Source organism: Macrobrachium rosenbergii, chromosome 48, assembly GCF_040412425.1.
Source record: "Macrobrachium rosenbergii isolate ZJJX-2024 chromosome 48, ASM4041242v1, whole genome shotgun sequence".
Taxonomy (NCBI): Eukaryota; Metazoa; Arthropoda; class Malacostraca; order Decapoda; family Palaemonidae; genus Macrobrachium; species Macrobrachium rosenbergii.
The window spans coordinates 58,259,817-58,279,415 of NC_089788.1; the positions used below are offsets into that span (position 1 = coordinate 58,259,817).

The window sequence follows — 19,599 nt, forward strand, 5'->3', positions numbered from 1 at the left end:
GGATCATGGGAGTATATCTAAAATGAAAAAAAAAACTGCTTTCTCTGTGAAGGGCCTACAGCCTATTACGACCTTCCTGTTACTTCAGCCTTGCTAGACAAATGGGTGTGTGCTTGGGCAACCTTTCTTGGATAAACAGGCATACTATGATGATTTAGTTTTGGAGATATGGTGGCTCTTGATGCTAAGTATCAAATTAGATACTTAGTAGCTCTTTATCATTTTTTTCAGGAAGGTTTAGTAGCTCTTTATCATTTTTTTCAGGAAGGCCATCCAAGAGGCCTTGATAGTGGACAGGGAAAGGCTGCATAAGCCTCTGATATTCTTTACTAAGGTGGAGTTTTATGTAGTGTTCTGGCAGAATAAAGAGAGAACACTAGTCTTCAAGCTAACTGACTTGCCCAGTTTAACAAGTCACAAATTTTTATAACTAAGAAGAGAGGTTAACATGGGGATTCTTGCCAAGCTCCCTGATGTGCATGGTAAGAGATTCTTGATGCCCTTTGAGGAATACATCTGAATTGTGCTTCGTATGCTTGTGATCTGGGAAGCAAGGCCCTGTGCATATTTAATATTCTACACAGATTGTACAATAGCACATTTTTTTAGACAACCATTTAGTAATCCCTTCCCCACCCCCACCCCCAAAGAGATACTGTATATATATTATATATAATGTGTGTGTATGTATGTGTATATATATATATATATATATATATATATATATATATATATATATATATATATTGGCACAAAGTGATCAAGTACCTGATTATTACACAAATAATAAGACCAAAAAGTTACCTCACTTCAGCCAGACACTTGAAACCTCATAACAAAAATATTAAGACTGAATACTCTAAAGGTACAGTGATCCCACAAAACTTGCTTATCACTTGGAAAAATCAATCTAACTTTATCAAGTTATGGGTGAGGTAACAACTAAGCTATTAACAGACTAATGGAAAATGGGCATCACTTCATCAAACACTATAAGGGTTTCCCTGGTTCTATTTCACTTTGATAAAGGGGAACTAGACAGATATATCACTTACCTTGTACACATTCATTAATTTCTCTAATCACTGGTGGTCAAAATGAAACACCATGCTTTTAAAACTTTAAACAAACAAATGTATTTCTAAGTTCAAAAGTTATAGCAGAGTTCACAGTCTCAAAAGGATTTACTATTACTTGACAACAGTGTAAGATTCAAGTATTTCTTGGTCAAGATTAATTCACAAAACTTAAATTTATCAAGAAGACAATTTAAGTAAAATTCAAACCATTGACTCGCACTCAAGTTTTAGATATACACCTGATTAACTAAACTCAACACAAGTGTTCACCAAAATATTACTGACTGCAATCCATATAAGTATTCCCTGAAATCTCAATAATAAGTATGCACTAACAAAATGCTAAGCAATCACCAACACAAAACTTTGGAATACACTGTAATTATAAAATTAGAGCAATATGATAACACAGACATATAAGAATGAAATATGCAAAAATGGAAATGTACCAACAGCAGTTTCACTAAGACAAAAATATGTTTAAAGACTATGTCATCTTTCAAAAGATTACCTTCACTTTAAAAACAACTAAACACGTCTTTCTAAAACTTCCTCAAAGACAACACTACCAAGTCACAATGATATGCACTTAGTAGAATATAGTTAGCAGCAAGACACATTAGAACTCACTAAAAGAGATATTATCCACCTGTTATCAAAACAATAATTCTCTATCACAACAACAGTACAAAATATATCAATTAAGAATCTGACCTTCGTCAACAGAAAATATTAAAACATTTTCACAATGCTTGCACAATATAAACACCTTAGATCATTCTTACAAAAACGTATACACTTCGTTGGAGAATTTGACAAAACTTATGCTTTTGAGGAAAGAGGATAACCAATTTTATATATACAGGCAGTCCCCGGTTAACGGCGGGCTTGGTTAATGGTGATCCGGTTTTATGGCGCTTGTGTAGCGACGAAAATTGGCAATTTTCAACCCCGAAAATCACCGATTTCTGCTTATCGGCCCCATAATTGGGTATTGGTGCCAATACATACCTAACAGAGGCGCCGATAACCGAAAATCGGCACTTTTCAGTGCCGATAAGCCCGAAAAGCACCGGAAATCGCCGATTTTCAGTTAGTGGCGATTTTTGGTTATCAAGGCAACTCCTCACTCTCATTTCCCTTGTATATATATGGTGGATCCTAAAGGGTTACCAACTAGTCCCTTCAGTCTTTGAATAATGGATTTCTCCTTCCATCTCTCAGTATACATGATACATAAAGTGTACGTACATTATACACACAGGTATACATGTACAGTATACATACAGGACTGGAGCTTCAAGCGCCTTATCTCAAAATAGACATTTCCTGTCGTGGGTTAAGCACCTGAGCAAATAGAAAGAAGTATTTTGTGACCAAACTGGCTCGACTGTCAGCGTGTCAACTTCGTCTCTCTCACTCCCTCACTCTGTTCTACTCAGATTATGAAAACATAACAGGCATAGACAAAGTTAATAACTATGGAACAGACACACATGATAAACATAAAATAAAGCATTCTGGCCGAGGCCTGTCAACTCATCATGATCAGCAAAGTGGCCCTTGCCTTTCTGCCTTCACCCCAAACATCTGTGTCAATACAGGATGTGGCAGTCTGATAATGGTTCAAAAATATCTCTCTTTCTCTACAGCACTTACTTTAACTTCCACGAACACAGTGTGTTGTTACAAACACGAATGATTATACATTACAAAGTCACCTCAGAACATGAAATAGCTGAAAATTATACCAAAATACAGAACACAAGAGTCATCTGTAAGAAATAAAGACATCTCAAAATCATAGACATCAAATCAAAACATACACATGATCTCACATAATATATATATATATATATATATATATATATATATATATATATATATATATATATATATATATATATATATATATATATATATATATATATATATATATATATATATATATATAATATATATACATATACATATACATGCACACACAATAAACCCCTATTTGTGGGGGTTATATATATATGTGTATGACAATAAACCCCTATTTGTGGGGTTATATATATATATGTATGTATGTATGCACACACACACACACAATAAACCCCCTGTATTCGTGGGGGATGTGTTCCAGTCCCCCTGCAAATGGTTAAATCCACAAATACTTAGAACCCTAAAAATACTTATAACTGTCTATCTTGAAAGTTCAAATACCAAATGTATCCTTAAAGTAACATCCTACATCACATATACCTTAAGTTATTATTATATTACTGTATTAATCTTTGAAATTATATTATCATTTCAAACTCATCTTAAACATTAGTACCCTTAAAAATAAATATGTATGTACTTCTAACCCTTGTGCTGGCATGGACAAAAGAGAGAGAGAGTAAGTTTGTTTTAATCGCTTGAGGAATGTTAACCCTTTGACGCCGAAGCCCTGTTTACAAAAACGTCTCCCGTATGCCGGCGGCGTTCGATGAGTTAGCGCCGAAGCGGAAAAAAGTTTTTTCAAAAAATCACAGCATGCTTAGTTTTTAAGATTAAGAGTTCATTTTGGCTCATTTTTTTGTCATTGCCTGAAGTTTAGTATGCAACCATCAGAAATGAAAAAATATCATTATCATATATAAATATTGGAATATATGACAGCGAAAAAAAACTCGTATATAATTGTTTACAAATCGCGTTGTAAGCAAAACGGTTAAAGCTAATGAGTTAAATTTTTTTTAGTTGTATTGTACACTAAATTGCGATGATTTTGGTATATAACAAATTTTCAAACGATCAAAGCAACACAGAGAAAATATTATCACAAAATGATGCATGAATTCGTAACGAGCGGACGTAAAAAAATGTTTTTTAAAAATTCACCATAAATCGAAATATTGTGCTAGAGACTTCCCGTTTGTTGAAAAATGAAGCTAATTGATTGAATATTACTAGACTGTAAGTGTTTTAGCTTACAATTGCAGTTTTCGACCATTTCGGTCGAGTTAAAGTTGACCGAAAGTCGAATTTTTTCTATTTATCGTGATTTATATGGAGATATTTCAAAACCGATAAAAGCTAAAACCATGAGTTATTTTTCGTTGTATTGTACATGAAATTGCGCATATTTTCATATATAAAACTTTATGTAACGACTAATATAAAGCGGTGCAAATATTACGACAACGAGACGAAAGAATTTCTGAGATGTTCAGCCGAGTTACCGCGCAGACGTAAGGAAAATGTTTTTTTAAAAAATTCACCATAAATCGAAATATTGTACTAGAGACTTCCAATTTATTGCAAAATGAAGTTAAACGATTGAATATTACTAGAATGTAAGAATTTTAGCTTACAATTGCGTTTTTTTACCATTTTGGTCGAGTTAAATTTGACCGAAGGTTGAAATTTTGGCAGTTATCGTGATTTATGTGAAAATATTTCAAAACTGATAAAAGCTACAACCATGAGCTATTTACTGTTGTATTCTACATGAAATTGCACACGTTTTCATATATAAAAGTTTATGTAACGACTAATGTAAAACGATGCAAACATTACGACACGACGAAAGAATTTCTGAGATGTTCGGCCGAGTTACCGCGCTCAGACGTAAGGAAAAAAATTTTGTTTTCAGAAATTCACCATAAATCGAAATATTGTGCTAGAGACTTCCAGTTTGTTGCAAAATGAAGGTACATGGTTGAATATTACTAGAATGTAAGAGTTTCAGCTTATAATTGCGTTTTTTTACCATTTCGGTCGAGTTAAAGTTGACCGAAGCTTGAAAATTTGGCAGTTATCGTGATTTATATGAAAATATTTCCAAACTGATAAAAGCTACAACCATGAGTTATTTTCTGTTGTATTCTACATGAAACTGCACACATTTCCATATATAAAACTTTATGTAACGACTAATATAAAACAGTGCAAACATTACGACAACGTGACAAAAGAATTTCTGGCGCGGATGTAAGGAAAAAGTTTTTTTCAGAAATTCACCATAAATCGAAATATTGTGCTAGAGACTTCCAATTGGTTGCAAAATGAAGGTAAATGATTGAATATTACTAGATCGTAAGAGTTTTAGCTTAAAATTGCGTTTTTTGACCATTTCGGTCGAGTCAAAGTTGACCGAAGGTTGAAATTTTGGCAGTTATCGTGGTTTATATGAAAATATTTCCAAACTGATAAAAGCTACAACCATGGGTTGTATTTTGCTGTATTGTACATGAATTTGCGCACATTTTCATATATAAAACTTTATGTAATGGCTAATATAGAACAGTGCAAAAATTACGACAAAATGACGAAAGAATTTATGAAATTTTTTTGGCATTACCGCCCATGCGTAAGAAAAAGTTTTTTCAAAAATTCACCATAAATCAAAATATTGTGCTAGAGACTTCCAATTTGTTGCAAAATGAAGGTACATGATTGAATATTACTAGAATGTAAGAGTTTCAGCTTACAATTGCGTTTTTTGACCATTTCGGTCGAGTCAAAGTTGACTGAAGGTTGAAATTTTTTGTAGTTGACGTACGGCACGTCCACTTGGCACCCAACAGACAATTTTAGTCGACGTATGATACGTCCAATAGGCGTTTAAGGGTTAATCTATTTCTCTTTAAGCAACTGACAACAACAGGATTTTTATGTTTGCTTTTTGTCTTCCAAAGATGCATTACCTTTACTACACATTTTTAAAACACAATGAACATACACACACACACAGTGTGCATATGGACTCAAATTATCAATATCTTTTGCTGAGAGAGAGAGAGAGAGAGAGAGAAAGGAAGAAAGAAAAAAGAGAAATTGATGTGATCACGTTGTGGCAACATCTATTTTTAGAGGGCACATTGTACGATAAAATAATGATTTACAGTACTAATTTTCAAATAATTTTTATTTTAATAAGATTAAATAACACTAATAAAAATAATTCTCTCTCTCTCTCTCTCTCTCTCTCTCTCTCTCTCTCTCTCTCTCTCTCTCTCTCTCTCTCTCTCTCTGAGATGAGAGAATTTTTATGGTATGTTTGTTTTTATAAATAAATGATTTACCTAATAGTAAGTACCAATTTTCAAATAATATAGTAATAATATACTGCAGTCACAACATTTATGCATTTCTGTAGTAAGATATGAAAAATTTTAAGCAACAAATTTCAACCCCAATCTTTTCCTGAGTTTTGGAGGTCAGTGGAGTGTGAACCTGTCAGATGTAATTTGACATATTTGACAGGTTCACCCAACCTCCCTGAGCTCTGAAACTGCAAAAGATTGGGGTTGAAAGTTGTTTATTTAAAATTTTTCATAATTTACTATAGAAATGCATAAATGTTGTAATTACAGTATATTCTTATTATATAGTTATTATTATTATTACTACTATTTGAAAATGAGTACTTATTACTAGGTATTGTTTATCATACAAAACAAATAAACATACCATAAAAATTCTCTCATCTCAGTAAGAGAAAGATAGAGAGAGAGAACTGAGATAGGAAGCGAGAAAGAGAAAAAAAGAATTATTTTTATTATTTAATGTTATTTAATCTTAATAAACTTAAAATTAGTACTGTAAATCATTATTTTATAAAAAATGTACCCTCTGAAAATGCTTATATTTGATTTTGAATAATTTCATCTTATTACATACTATTTAATCGTACAGTATTATTATTGTTATTATTATTATTATTATTATTATTATTTAATCTTAAGAATCTTAATAATTTTTGAAAATTAGTGAATCTTTATCATAAAAAAAATGTATTTAGTCATGAAAATAACATTAAAATACACTAAGTAGTGAATATTTCTCAACGAAAAAGTCCATCCATAAATTGCAGAATTTTTTGTGAATAATCTGTAGATATGTTCCACAGAAAATCCCATGACTCGGTGAGTCTGCAGATCATGAGAATGTGAATACTGGGTGTTCACTGTGTGTGTATGTGTACATATATATGTGTGTATGTTAAAGGAGCCTTGTTGTACCTTGCCGAAGGGTCTTTTAGCCTTACCTGAGTTCAGTTGGCATCTTGTCACCAGCAGCCAAGAAGTTTTCTGTCCAAGGTGTGTTAACCAAATCTAAACTACAAAAATAGAGTTTATTAACCCTTAAACGCCTATTGGACGTATCATACGTCGACTAAAATTGTCTGTTGGTGCCGAGTGGACGTACCGTACGTCGACTACAAAAAATTTCAACCTTCGGTCAACTTTGACTCGACCGAAATTGTAAGCTAAAACTCTTACATTCTAGTAATATTCAATCATGTACCTTCATTTTGCAACAAATTGGAAGTCTCTAGCACAATATTTTGATTTATGGTGAATTTTTGAAAAAATTTTTCTTACGCATACGGCGGTAACTCGGCCAAAAATTTCATAAATTCTTTCGTCATTTTGTCGTAATTTTTGCACTGTTCTATATTAGCCATTACATAAAGTTTTATATATGAAAATGTGCGCAATTTCATGTACAATACAGCAAAATACAACCCATGGTTGTAGCTTTTATCAGTTTGGAAATATTTTCATATAAACCACGATAACTGCCAAAATTTCAACCTTTGGTCAACTTTGACTCGACCGAAATGGTCAAAAAACGCAATTTTAAGCTAAAACTCTTACGATCTAGTAATATTCAATCATTTACCTTCATTTTGCAACCAATTGGAAGTCTCTAGCACAATATTTCGATTTATGGTGAATTTCTGAAAAAAACTTTTTCCTTACGTCAGCTCCAGAAATTCTTTCGTCACGTTGTCGTAATGTTTGTACTGTTTTATATTAGTCGTTACATAAAGTTTTATATATGGAAATGTGCGCAATTTCATGTAGAATACAACAGAAAATAACTCATGGTTGTAGCTTTTATCAGTTTTGAAATATTTTCATATAAATCACGATAACTGCCAAAATTTCAAGCTTCGGTCAACTTTAACTCGACCGAAATGGTAAAAAAACGCAATTATAAACTAAAACTCTTACATTCTAGTAATATTCAATCATGTACCTTCATTTTGCAACAAACTGGAAGTCTCTAGCACAATATTTCGATTTATGGTGAATTTCTGAAAAAAAAATTTTTTTTTCCTTACGTCTACGCTACGTAACTCGCCGAACATCTCAGAAATTCTTTCGTCATGTTGTCTTAATGTTTGCATCGTTTTACATTAGTCGTTACATAAACTTTTATATATGAAAATGTGTGCAATTTCATGTAGAATACAACAGAAAATAGCTCATGGTTGTAGCTTTTATCAGTTTTGAAATATTTTCACATAAATCACGATAACTGCCAAAATTTCAACCTTCGGTCAACTTTAACTCGACCGAAATGGTAAAAAAACGCAATTGTAAGCTAAAACTCTTACCTTCTAGTAATATTCAATCATGTACCTTCATTTTGCAACAAACTGGAAGTCTCTAGCACAATATTTCGATTTATGGTGAATTTTTGAAAAAAACATTTTCCTTACATCTGCGCGGTAACTCAGCCGAACATCTCAGAAATTCTTTCGTCTCGTTGTCGTAATATTTGCACCGCTTTATATTAGTCGTTACATAAAGTTTTATATATGAAAATGTGCGCAATTTCGTTTACAATACAACAAAAAATAACTCATGGTTGTAGCTTTTATCAGTTTTGAAATATTTCCATATAAATCACGATAAATAGAAAAAAATTCAACTTTTGGTCAACTTTAACTCAACCGAAATGGTCGAAAACTGCAATTGTAAGCTAAAACACTTACAGTCTAGTAATATTCAATCAATTAGCTTCATTTTTCAACAAACGGGAAGTCTCTAGCACAATATTTCGATTTATGGTGAAGTTTTGAAAAAAACATTTTGTTACGTCCGCTCGTTACGAATTCTCGAATTCATGCATCATTTTGTGATAATATTTTCTCTGTGTTGCTTGGATCATTTTAAAATTTGTTATATACCAAAATCATCGCAATTTAGTGTAAAATACAACTAAAAAAAATTAACTCATTAGCTTTAACCGTTTTGCTTACAGCACGATTTGTATACAATTATATACGATTTTTTTTTTCCGCTGTCATATATTCCAATATTTATATATGATGATATTTTTTTTCATTTCTGATGGTTACATACTAAACTTCAGGCAATGACAAAAAAAATGAGCCAAAAATGAACTCTTAATCTTGAAAACTAAGAGTGCTGTGATTTTTTGAAAAAACTTTTTTTTCCGCTTCGGCACTAACTCACCGAACACCGCCGGCATACGAGAGACGTTTTTGTAAATAGGGCTTCGGCGTTAAAGGGTTAAGTAATTTTTGATAACAAATAATGCATAATGAAACTAAAGATGGATATTAAACTCATTAAGTATTCCCTGAAACAAAGTAAATAATTGTATGACAAATATGATATGGGGGAATTAGTTCCTGTCCTCTACCAAGTCTCCAAAAATTCCTCCCCCTTAACATTTAAAGTCTGTTACACATGACTTTCAAAGTGTTTTCTGTCTTAAATTCCATTAGAAACGACCACTTCCCCCATTGGCCATTTTAAATGCTTGCTTATTCAGGAGTATATCCTCCCGAATTAATCATGGATCCATAGAAACATTCCTGGGGGAAGAATGGAACCATCTCTATTAGACCCCAGTTTATAAACACTCCTAAACGCATGGAATACACGTTAAATAATGTCAAAAAGAACAATCACTAAAAAATCAGTTATAAAAAAGTTAGTAATTTTTCTAAGTCTACTCACTCTTAAGCAAATGGGGATCTCGATTCCCAGTGTGTCCAACACATCATCTTAGTTTACTTTCACATCAGGTAGTGAGTAATCTATCATAAGCCCCTTCTCACCTAGCGATTTTGTAACGCGCACGCAGATTTACATACTTGTTAACACGCCCCAGTATCTGATTTTATCCAGACCAAAAAGTTACATGGCTTAATGATGGAAATTTCCATCATTGACATGTGATGCTATATAAATGAATCTCCCAAAATGTGTTTCATTTAGTAACTAATGGCTGTGATGGTGCGGGAAAAATGCAGTAAGCTGATGATTTCAAGAATGTAAAAGTTATCAGAATGCAAATGGCACCTGATCACTATGTTCATAGGTGATAATATAATAATAATATGACAATAGTGCATGAAATATGATTGCATACAGTACATAAAACAACACATTAAAATTATTATTTTTGCAAATGGATATCTGTCAGTGTAACAACCTAACCCTGGGACGTTTAAAGAAACAAAAGCAGCAGAGTTTTAGGTTTATGCTGTAGACGAAAGCCAGAAAAGTTTAAGTGCCAGAAAACATCGAAAGGTGCCAGGAGATCAGAATTCAACATTGTGCTTATTAAGTGTTTTAAGCTGCTACGTAGTGAAGGTGTAAGCATTTCTGGGGAGATGCTTATGAAGCAGGGCAGAATTTTCATAAGGAACTAAACTCATGAATGAAAGTGATTTTATTCATAAGCTTTGTTCTGCTTATGATAACACTGCAATATATATGTGGAATGAGCTGGCAAGACTTAGTTTACATAATGGGATTTTTAGCGGTGGTTTCTGTCGTCCAGCATTTTCTTTGGTCTGGTAGTGGCCTGGTCCCAAGGGTGCCAGTTAAAGAGGTCATGTATATATATGTATGTATGTATACAGTGCTCCCCCACTTTTTCCCAGGGGTAGGTTCCAGAACCTACTGCAGAAATGCAAAATCCCCTCACGAAACGCTTTAACTGCTTGTAACTGCCAAATACCCTATACACCTTAAACTAAAATGCTTATAACAGTCTATTTTAAAAGTTCACTGCCTAATTTAGTAGTTCAAGCAAAAATATACCCAGATTATCATACTAAAACAATTTAATATCAATTCAAACAAAAATGCACCCCAAACCATCATCCCAAAACACCTTAAGTCATCTTAGATTAGTACCCTTTTACAACTGTAACTCTGTGTATATACATCCCCTAAAATTCTTATGACAATGATTTACTCTTTTTAAAATAATAATATTAATGTAAACACAGCAAAATATCTATAAAATGTTTAACATGAATTAAAGAAATCTTTAATAAAATTAAATAAATCTGTGTTACAGAACCTTTAACAACTAATCAAGTTACCCCTGTATTCACAAGCTTAGCTGTTTACTGTCTTAGTTTTGAAGTCCTGTTTTCTTTATGTAATGGTAAAAACAATTGAAATTGTCACCGATTCTTTTTTTCTTTGTTGAGCAACACTGTTGATTCTCTAATTACTGTATTTTTCATATTGTGTTCGTTACTAAATACAGATTTTTATGATAAAATTAATTTACATTGTACTTAAACTGTGGTAATGTATCTATTAAGCTCATTCCAGGTTGGGCCCCAGACTGAGCAAAACAGGTGTAGGGTAATGCAAGATGTATTTGAAATGATATTACTGTAAAGTGTTTTTGGATGATAGAGCATAATTGTACAATATATTTAGAATATTCGCTAAATATTTTCATATTGTTTTCCAGTCTGCGTTTCCTGGAAAATAAAATTAAAATAATTAGCGAATATTTTAAATGTTGTACAATATGCTTTATCATCCAAAAACACTTTACAGTAATATTTCAAATACATCGTACATTACCCTTGAAAAGAGAGAGAGAGAGAGAGAGAGAGAGAGAGAGAGAGAGAGAGAGAGAGAGAGAGAGAGAGAGAGAGAGAGAGAGAGAGAATTGAATCAAATCAAATCAAATCAAATCAAATCCAATCTTGCACCTGTTATGCTCAGTCTGTGGCCCAGCCTGGAATGAGCTTAACAAATACACTGTAAATCATAATAAGTACACTGTAAATCATTTTTATCATAAAAATCAATATTTAGTCTCGAACACAACATGAAAAATACAGTAGTTAGTAAATAAATAGTGTTGCTCAATGAAAAAAAGTGAATTAGTGGTAGTTTTAGAGATATGGTCCATAGGAAAAAGCTGGGAATTGGTGAAAGTTCCCACAAAAAAATTAAAGCTATGTTCCATAAAATGAAGCGTGGAAAAGCTGGGTACCACTGTATGTGTATATATATATATATATATATATATATATATATATATATATATATATATATATATATATATATATATATATATATATATATATATATATATATATATATATATATATAGATAGATAGATAGATAGATATAGATAGATATATGTGTGTAGATAATGATATATTTTTATAATGTTTTCCTCAGAATTTGGGTGTGTCAAAATTGCAGTGTCTTCAATGCCAGGAAATATGGTAAGCTGGCATTATCTCCACTGTCTCTGAGGGAAGATTTTGTGAATCAGCTTGTTGTTTTAATGAACACATGCATGCACACATTCACAAACACAACACAAGGAAGTAGGCTGCTTTGGACATGGGATCTGCTTGCTCATGTTCAGTTTTAGTTTTCATTTTCAGAGGGACTTGAAGTATTATATGTGAGATGGTTTTGTTATCACAAAATGTGATAATAAATAATGGGTTTGCAAAAAGAAAAAAAAATTTTTTAACCCTTATTGTTATCAATGATTTGACTAATGAATAATAAACAACTTAATTTTAAAATATGCAAAAAACAATCCACTTTGTAAATATTAAAAGTAAAGATGACCTTAGTCTAAGCATCAAGTGGTAGGTGAAAGAGGCCTTTAGGTAAATGTTCCTTAACCACATACACTTGAGTTTGAAATGAATAGAAATGGAAAATACAAATCATAAGAACTATTCTTATTTAATTAATGTAATTTTAAAGCAAAGTAATAATTCATATCTGGCTCTTTTAGTACATTGTCTATTACCAGAACTTTGTGGAAGTCTCTCTGACATTCTGAATTATCTTTATTTATACCCACATAGATTCAGAAGAGACTAGAATGTCTTGAAGCACCATATTAATTTATTTAACATTTTAGCTTCATCTCTGGTCTGCTGATTTTGGTGTCATGCAGTAGTGTGTGTGGCAGTAGGTGATTGAATGATGTTGGTGTATCCCTATCTTGTAGTTGTATTTGGGGTATTGGACATGTGACAAGTAACTTAATCTCTTATATACTATAGGCTACAAAAGGAATGGGTAACAACACCCAAAGCTACTTCCCCCAGGGGGAGGGTGCTATTTCCATCACTATTTAATTATACTTATATCATTTACTCAGAAGCATCCCATTCTATGGACTCCATTCCATGCAAGTTTAGTGTTTTTTTTACTTGTCCTCAAAAGAATGTATCTGATCTTATTAGAAGTGGTATTTCTTATATAAAAGCAAGTCTGATGCCTTGTTTCTATTTGTAATTCATAAAAATGAAGGTTTTATGAACTTGCAAACCTGTTGTAAATTAACCCTTAAGGGACGGGCTAAATGTACAGTATATCAAGCACAACCTCAGACCGGGCAAACCCTCAGGCTGGCCAATTAAAAAAAAAAAAACATTGATGGAAAGAGGAAGATGAGCAAATGCACATGGTGTAAGAAAAAAAAATTCGGTAAATTTTTCCCTACCTTCCACAGGAAGTTGAAAGTGACTATTGTTGTGTTACAACCCTGTGTGGGGCCTCTTTTACAAGACACTCATAAAAATATGTTAATTTTACCAAGTTAATAAATGTTTTTTCTAATAATTTATTTTATTTCATTTTGTAAAATTATAATTACAGCCCACTCAATATCGTAACATAAGAACTGAAATCAGTAACAAATTCTGAGTATATTTGTTGTAAAATATTTACGAGATTTACTGAGATGGTGAGATGCAGTAACTTTTTGTGAAGTATACATTTTTTTTCTAATATTTCTTTCCACTTTTCCCTTGAAAAATTACAATTATAGCTGACATACTATCATAAAAGAAAAGAACTAAAATCAGCAGCAATCCCTGGGTATATTTATGAGCAAATAAAGAAAAAGATGTCCTGGAGCTGCAAAGAGGCAGTACATGCCCCTCTGAAATCTCAAGGCATACTGATCAATGTCTCTCTTGTGCCAAAGTATTATAGTTGCCATAAGTCACTTATGGACCATTGTAGTGCCATGAACATCTTTCCTGCTAAATTCATTCAAACAGAATGGTGCATAATAATAATAGTGAGGATTCCCGTCCATCACCCAAAACCTGTTATAGATATTCATATGAGGATTCCCGTCCATTAAGGGTTAGCACTGCTGATTATATAATTTTCAGAATTGTTTTGTCTAAAACTGTGATGTGTATAGTTTTGAGTCATCTTGAATTATTTCAGGTTGAAAATGCAGCATGTTTTTGGGCTATATCAAATGAAACCCATGCCCTTAAGGATTTAAACTTCATACAGACGTGTATAAATTCTGCAATCTCCCAGAATAAAGCACTTTTCTTGGACCTAGATGACATTGTTGTGGGACAGATTTGTTTGGCTCCATACAAAGATTTGGAATGCATTTGTAGTTTCTACAGAGCAAGGATAGATGAGGTTCTCAAAACCAGTGAAGATGTGAAAGTTGTGGTAAGGAATTATTTGAAATGAATTGAAATAATTTTTTTGTTTTGTTTTATATTTAATTCTAGGTTTTATGCTTTAATGTTCAGACTGTATTACTTGTAGCATAGATCTCGTAGTATGGTAGATTTATTTACAAGACTATATTATCAATATTAATATTTCTAGGTTTTTCCTACCTTACTGTACTGGAAGTAAAGCAGCAATAATTTATATTTTTTAAAACCAAAATTTATAAATTAGTTATGTTTTCTATACATTTTGAAAGGGATGCATGAACAAACTGAATAATTGGTAATAACAGAGTATGATAGTTAATAGTACTTTAATTTGTGTCAGATGAAATTACTAATATAATTTTTGCTAAATTTGTTTTTAGAGAGGAAAGCTTTTTTTTGTACTAGAAATTAAGGTATTAGCTAAGTCAGAAACTTTATTTTATATAGTTCCCCAGGTAAATTTGCTGGTATTTATTGCCTTCCAACCCCACTTTTTTTACTTTGTTTTCCTGTCTTGGTTGATCCAAAGTTTAAGAATTTAACATAACACTGAATATGATTTTGATTGCTGTCCGGACTTAGAGGGTTAGATCAGACACCATGCCTCATCACTCAAAGAATTTGAATAAAGAAAAACATGCCTCCTCACTCAGAGAATTAGATTCTCAAGACATGGTCAGGGGGGGCAAAAAACCTAAGTAAACTTGGCCCTCAGTTGGAAGCTCCAGATATTTTGTGAGGGTCTGAGTCAGGTACTAAGGCCCCAGGTAATTTCAGGGGTTAACTTTTAGTTTTGGAATACTCGAAGTAAAACAAGAGGTTTATACTTTGTAAATTGTCAAAAGAATAGTATTTGATTATCCATTCAAGTGAGTTGTAAATGTACATAATCACATAAGACATCTCTTGAGGATGGGTTATGAAGATGATGAAGGTTGTGCTGAATTGTCCACCATTGGTAACACTTAGCTACTGCAATAAACTACCCCAGCAAATACATACCCATGCCTTTATGCATAGCATCTCAGATAATAGTTATTAAATTATTAAATGGATTCAAAAAGTACTAGTATTTGAAGTGGCTGAAATTTTAGTGTTCCTTTCACAGGCTAAGAAAGTAGACAGGGCTCTATTTTTTAAAGTCACTCTGACTTGACTAGCTAACCTTCCTGGTATGTCACCCTTATCCATGCAGAATGACTTACTGTATCTATAAGATTGTTTGTGGAAACTTGCCTCCCCTTTTGGCCCATGGACAAGAAAAACCTTGGGCATTACATCTGAGAAGTTTTATCCTCCTTAGGTAGTAGCAGGTAGCTCACTAGGCAAAGTAGATCTTCCATATTTTTTTTTTTTTTTTTTTTTGTAAAATAAGGCACTCTGGTAAGAATATCAAGAACAAGCTAGAGGATCCACTTTCAAGGTTGATTCTGCAAGGAAGTGTCATTCTTGAAGTGGTGGATCTTGAAGTGTTGGACGAGTCACTTCAGGTGTAAGGAAGCAGTCATTATATCTTGAAGCTCATGAAGAACTGTGAGAGAGTGATTTTATCCCTTGACTACAAAAAGTGACAGCCTCTTCTTATGTAGATACAGTATAAGAAGAAATCAGCAGTCACAAGAATTGAGAAGTTGACTAGGTTTATGGCCTTGTCATCTTTCCATTTGTAGAATCTATTCCAATTTGCCTGTTAGAGAGTGATGGTTGGGGTTTGGCAAGTTCAAGTGTTGGTTGTGGCAGTATATTGAGTAAAGCCTGAGACTTTCAAGACATTACTTGGTAATTTCCAATTATGAAATCCAAGTATTCTATGTGGTTGTGGAACTTCACAAGTGCAGCATAGGCTGGAAAAGATCTTCAAACCACCCTTGCATGGTTATAGCAGTGCAATCAGTGTCATTTTCATTTGATTGGTGGTCCTTAACTTGAGTGACACTTATCTCACCAGTCAGATGATTGGGTCTTACTGAGCTGATCAGTAAATCGGGAGCTTTTGGTTCAAGCTTATTGCACCAATGCGGTGGTTGCCAGAGTGCCTTATAGACTCTGGATACAACAACCCTTCTAACCATTGAACATACTTCCCTAGCTGAGACTGACTGCAGTGATGCCCATCTGTCTTAGAACAAACCTCAGTACAACTCAGTACAATCTTTACATCATCGCCCTCTGCCCATACCAAGAACCTTTCTGCTATATCACAAAGAGTATTGGATCTCGTTCTTCCTTGATTCCAGAGGTTGTTCACTTTACCCCAACAACCTATCTATCTAAAGATGGAGCTAGCACTTGGAGACTAGGAATACTTCAGTCTACTTGCAAATATTCATGTACTGCTATAGGTCTCGCTGTGTGCCTGTTGCCCGCTGACAGGGGGTTGTGTCCCTCCCAACCATAGGTGGATGTGTCTGTGGCAGAAGGGCTTCTGGCAGCTTAGATACTAGTGACCTAGGTGTTAACATCTCAATAGATCCTTCAAGACCTCTTCTGAGGCTACAGCTGTGAAACAGCAGACCAGTACTTTGACAGCTGAAGCTGCAGGGATATATCGAAGCATTGTGTAGGACTGACTTACCTGGGGGTGATAATACCTTATCAGGGATTATTACATCTTGGTTGGAGGATAGGGTTGGCCTCAAAATAGCTGGATTACAGATAGTAACATTGTGATCCTTATGATGAAACTAAAGCTGTTAGTGTTGGTCTCCATGCTCAGGTATGTAGCCTTCATTCTAGTGACCAAGTTTAACCAATAGTTGATATGAAGACCCAGGCTCTGACAAAAACCAACTGCAGTCTTGACTACACTGTAGTTGCTGTATAATGTACCTTGGAAGCCTCATGCCAGACTAATGCTCCAAGGCTGCCACTATTTCTAAAGTTGGGTTGAAGAACTGTGGTGAGACAAGCACAGTGCTGGAAACTGAAATACCTTCTCTGCCCACACACAACTATGTTATTTCCTCAATGACAAATAGTTCAGGATGTTACATTTTACATTTGAGGATGCCATGAAGTCCCGTATGATGAATGCACAGTTTCGTTCCTAAAGTAGGTCATTGCTAATACAGATATCCCTTGGATAACACTTGACTTACTAATTTTTTGGTGTAATGATGGTCATGAAGAAACAATAGAACAGTAGTGTAGATTGCTTAAAAACTAACATTTTTAGTGAGAGAGTTCTGCGTGACATGGAAATATATGCTGCCTGACAATTGGTAAGCAGACTAAGATGAAAATATCACCACCTGAGAATCAGCTAAAAAGTCCCACAAACTTTGTAATCAAGGGAGTAGTTAGGGAGCATTTTGTGGGTGTGACTTTGGTAGCAGAGGTGACATTTACCCTTATCCATTTCTATAAGAGATTATAAGTGGCATGACTCCTGCGAGCTGAAGCTGCAACAATTACTTGTGTTTGCAACAGTTATCTTCCTTTGTGATGATCTTGCAAATGTGTAACAGTCATGTAGAAATTCAACAGTGGCTTGGATAAAAAATATTTGACCATCTACCAACCTACATCATTGGAGCACATACTGTAAGTATTAAAGGAAATGAATTTGCAGATAAAGGAACCAAGTCTACAGTAGTTATCACTAGATTATGCATAAAATTCCTCCTGAGCAGTTTTCATCATTTCATTTGTTGTAATAAGTAAATAGCATGATTTGTTGAATGTTGAAACACATTTTATTAGATTAAGCTCACAATAAGATTGATGCAGTTATCAGGTCATAAAGGAATGTAGGAGTGGTATCAACCCATCTGAGAATAGGATACATCCACTTAGCATGTTTACTGAATGAATTCTTTATGACCCAGTTGTCAGTGGCCTTGGTAATTGTGATGCCAAACAACCAACAATCAGTTGATCAAACCATCAGTCATGTTCCAGTTCCCATCCCTAGAGAGTTTGGTATAACTTTTAGCAGTGAAATATATGTGAATGCCAAAGTATTAATTGTGAGCAATTGACAAATACTGGACATAATTCCCTTAAAATTCTCAGAATATTCAACATTTTCAGTCTATGCAAATAAAGTTTCTTAGATAAGTCCTTCCTGCTTGCCCTGTAAGAGTAGAGTATTATATACTTAGGTGTTCCTATTAAAGTTTTTTAATAATTATTTAAGAGAATTGCAGTAGTTGTATATTTGATTGAAAATTGGTCATGGTTGAATTTATGGTAATTATAAGATAACTTGTAATTATAAGATAACTTGTACATGTTCAATGATAATTATTTTTCATGACATGTGTTGTGACTCTTGTTGCCAGATACCTGTATTGTTGATTAGTTTTTTCCTTGGCAGGTTTACTTTGTTGATTATGGTAATGTTGAGACGGTCAAGGCATCAGAACTAAGAATTGTTCCAAAAAGGTATTTATGATGGCTATTTATTAGTTTATTATTAAACTTATAACTGGTATTCCTTGTTATGACAAGATCAGTCTAAATTGTTGGGCTCCAATTTTCACTTCATTAAATTGGTTAGTCACGAACATTTTGGGCAACCATTATGGTGCAGTTTATTATGTTGATTATCTGATTAGTATAAATGTTCAGTTGTAGTTTTTTTAAAAGGATTTGGCTCTCCCTTGCAGAATGATGATGCAGGGACTATAAATGGAAATTACAGTTAACAATTAACTGCATAATTGTAAAGTCAGAATTAACTGGTACATCTGTAGTTGTGTCCGGTAATGCTGCTAACTTAATGTTCCAGTTTGGTCAAATGAAATTTGTGAAAGCTTATAGTAAAGTCAGATGTTAGTTTGTCAAGATTATTAGACAACTTTTGTACTAATAGTGAAAGAATAGTGTTGTGCAAGTAGTATGCTCTCTGATGAACATGAGTGTTTGCTGATTTACATTATTTTGACCTAATGCCAGCACAGTATATTGTTCCTGGAGTAGTCCACAATAAACATAAAATTAAAATGTTAATAATGTATGTAATGATAATGTTAGCTGTTATTGAAACTAAATGTTTAGTCATAGGT

General features: G+C 33.4%; 1 protein-coding gene across 10 annotated transcripts in view; it reads left to right on the forward strand.

Annotated features, from left to right (window-relative positions):
* Positions 1–19,599, forward strand: part of spn-E (spindle E) — a 437,239-nt gene that overhangs the window by 251,671 nt on the left and 165,969 nt on the right. For all 10 annotated transcript variants that reach the window (XM_067091862.1, XM_067091856.1, XM_067091855.1 and 7 more), the window contains 2 exons: positions 14,355–14,597; positions 18,909–18,976. In XM_067091862.1, coding sequence (XP_066947963.1) covers positions 14,355–14,597; positions 18,909–18,976 — 311 coding nt within the window. The remainder of the gene's footprint in view (positions 1–14,354; positions 14,598–18,908; positions 18,977–19,599) is intronic.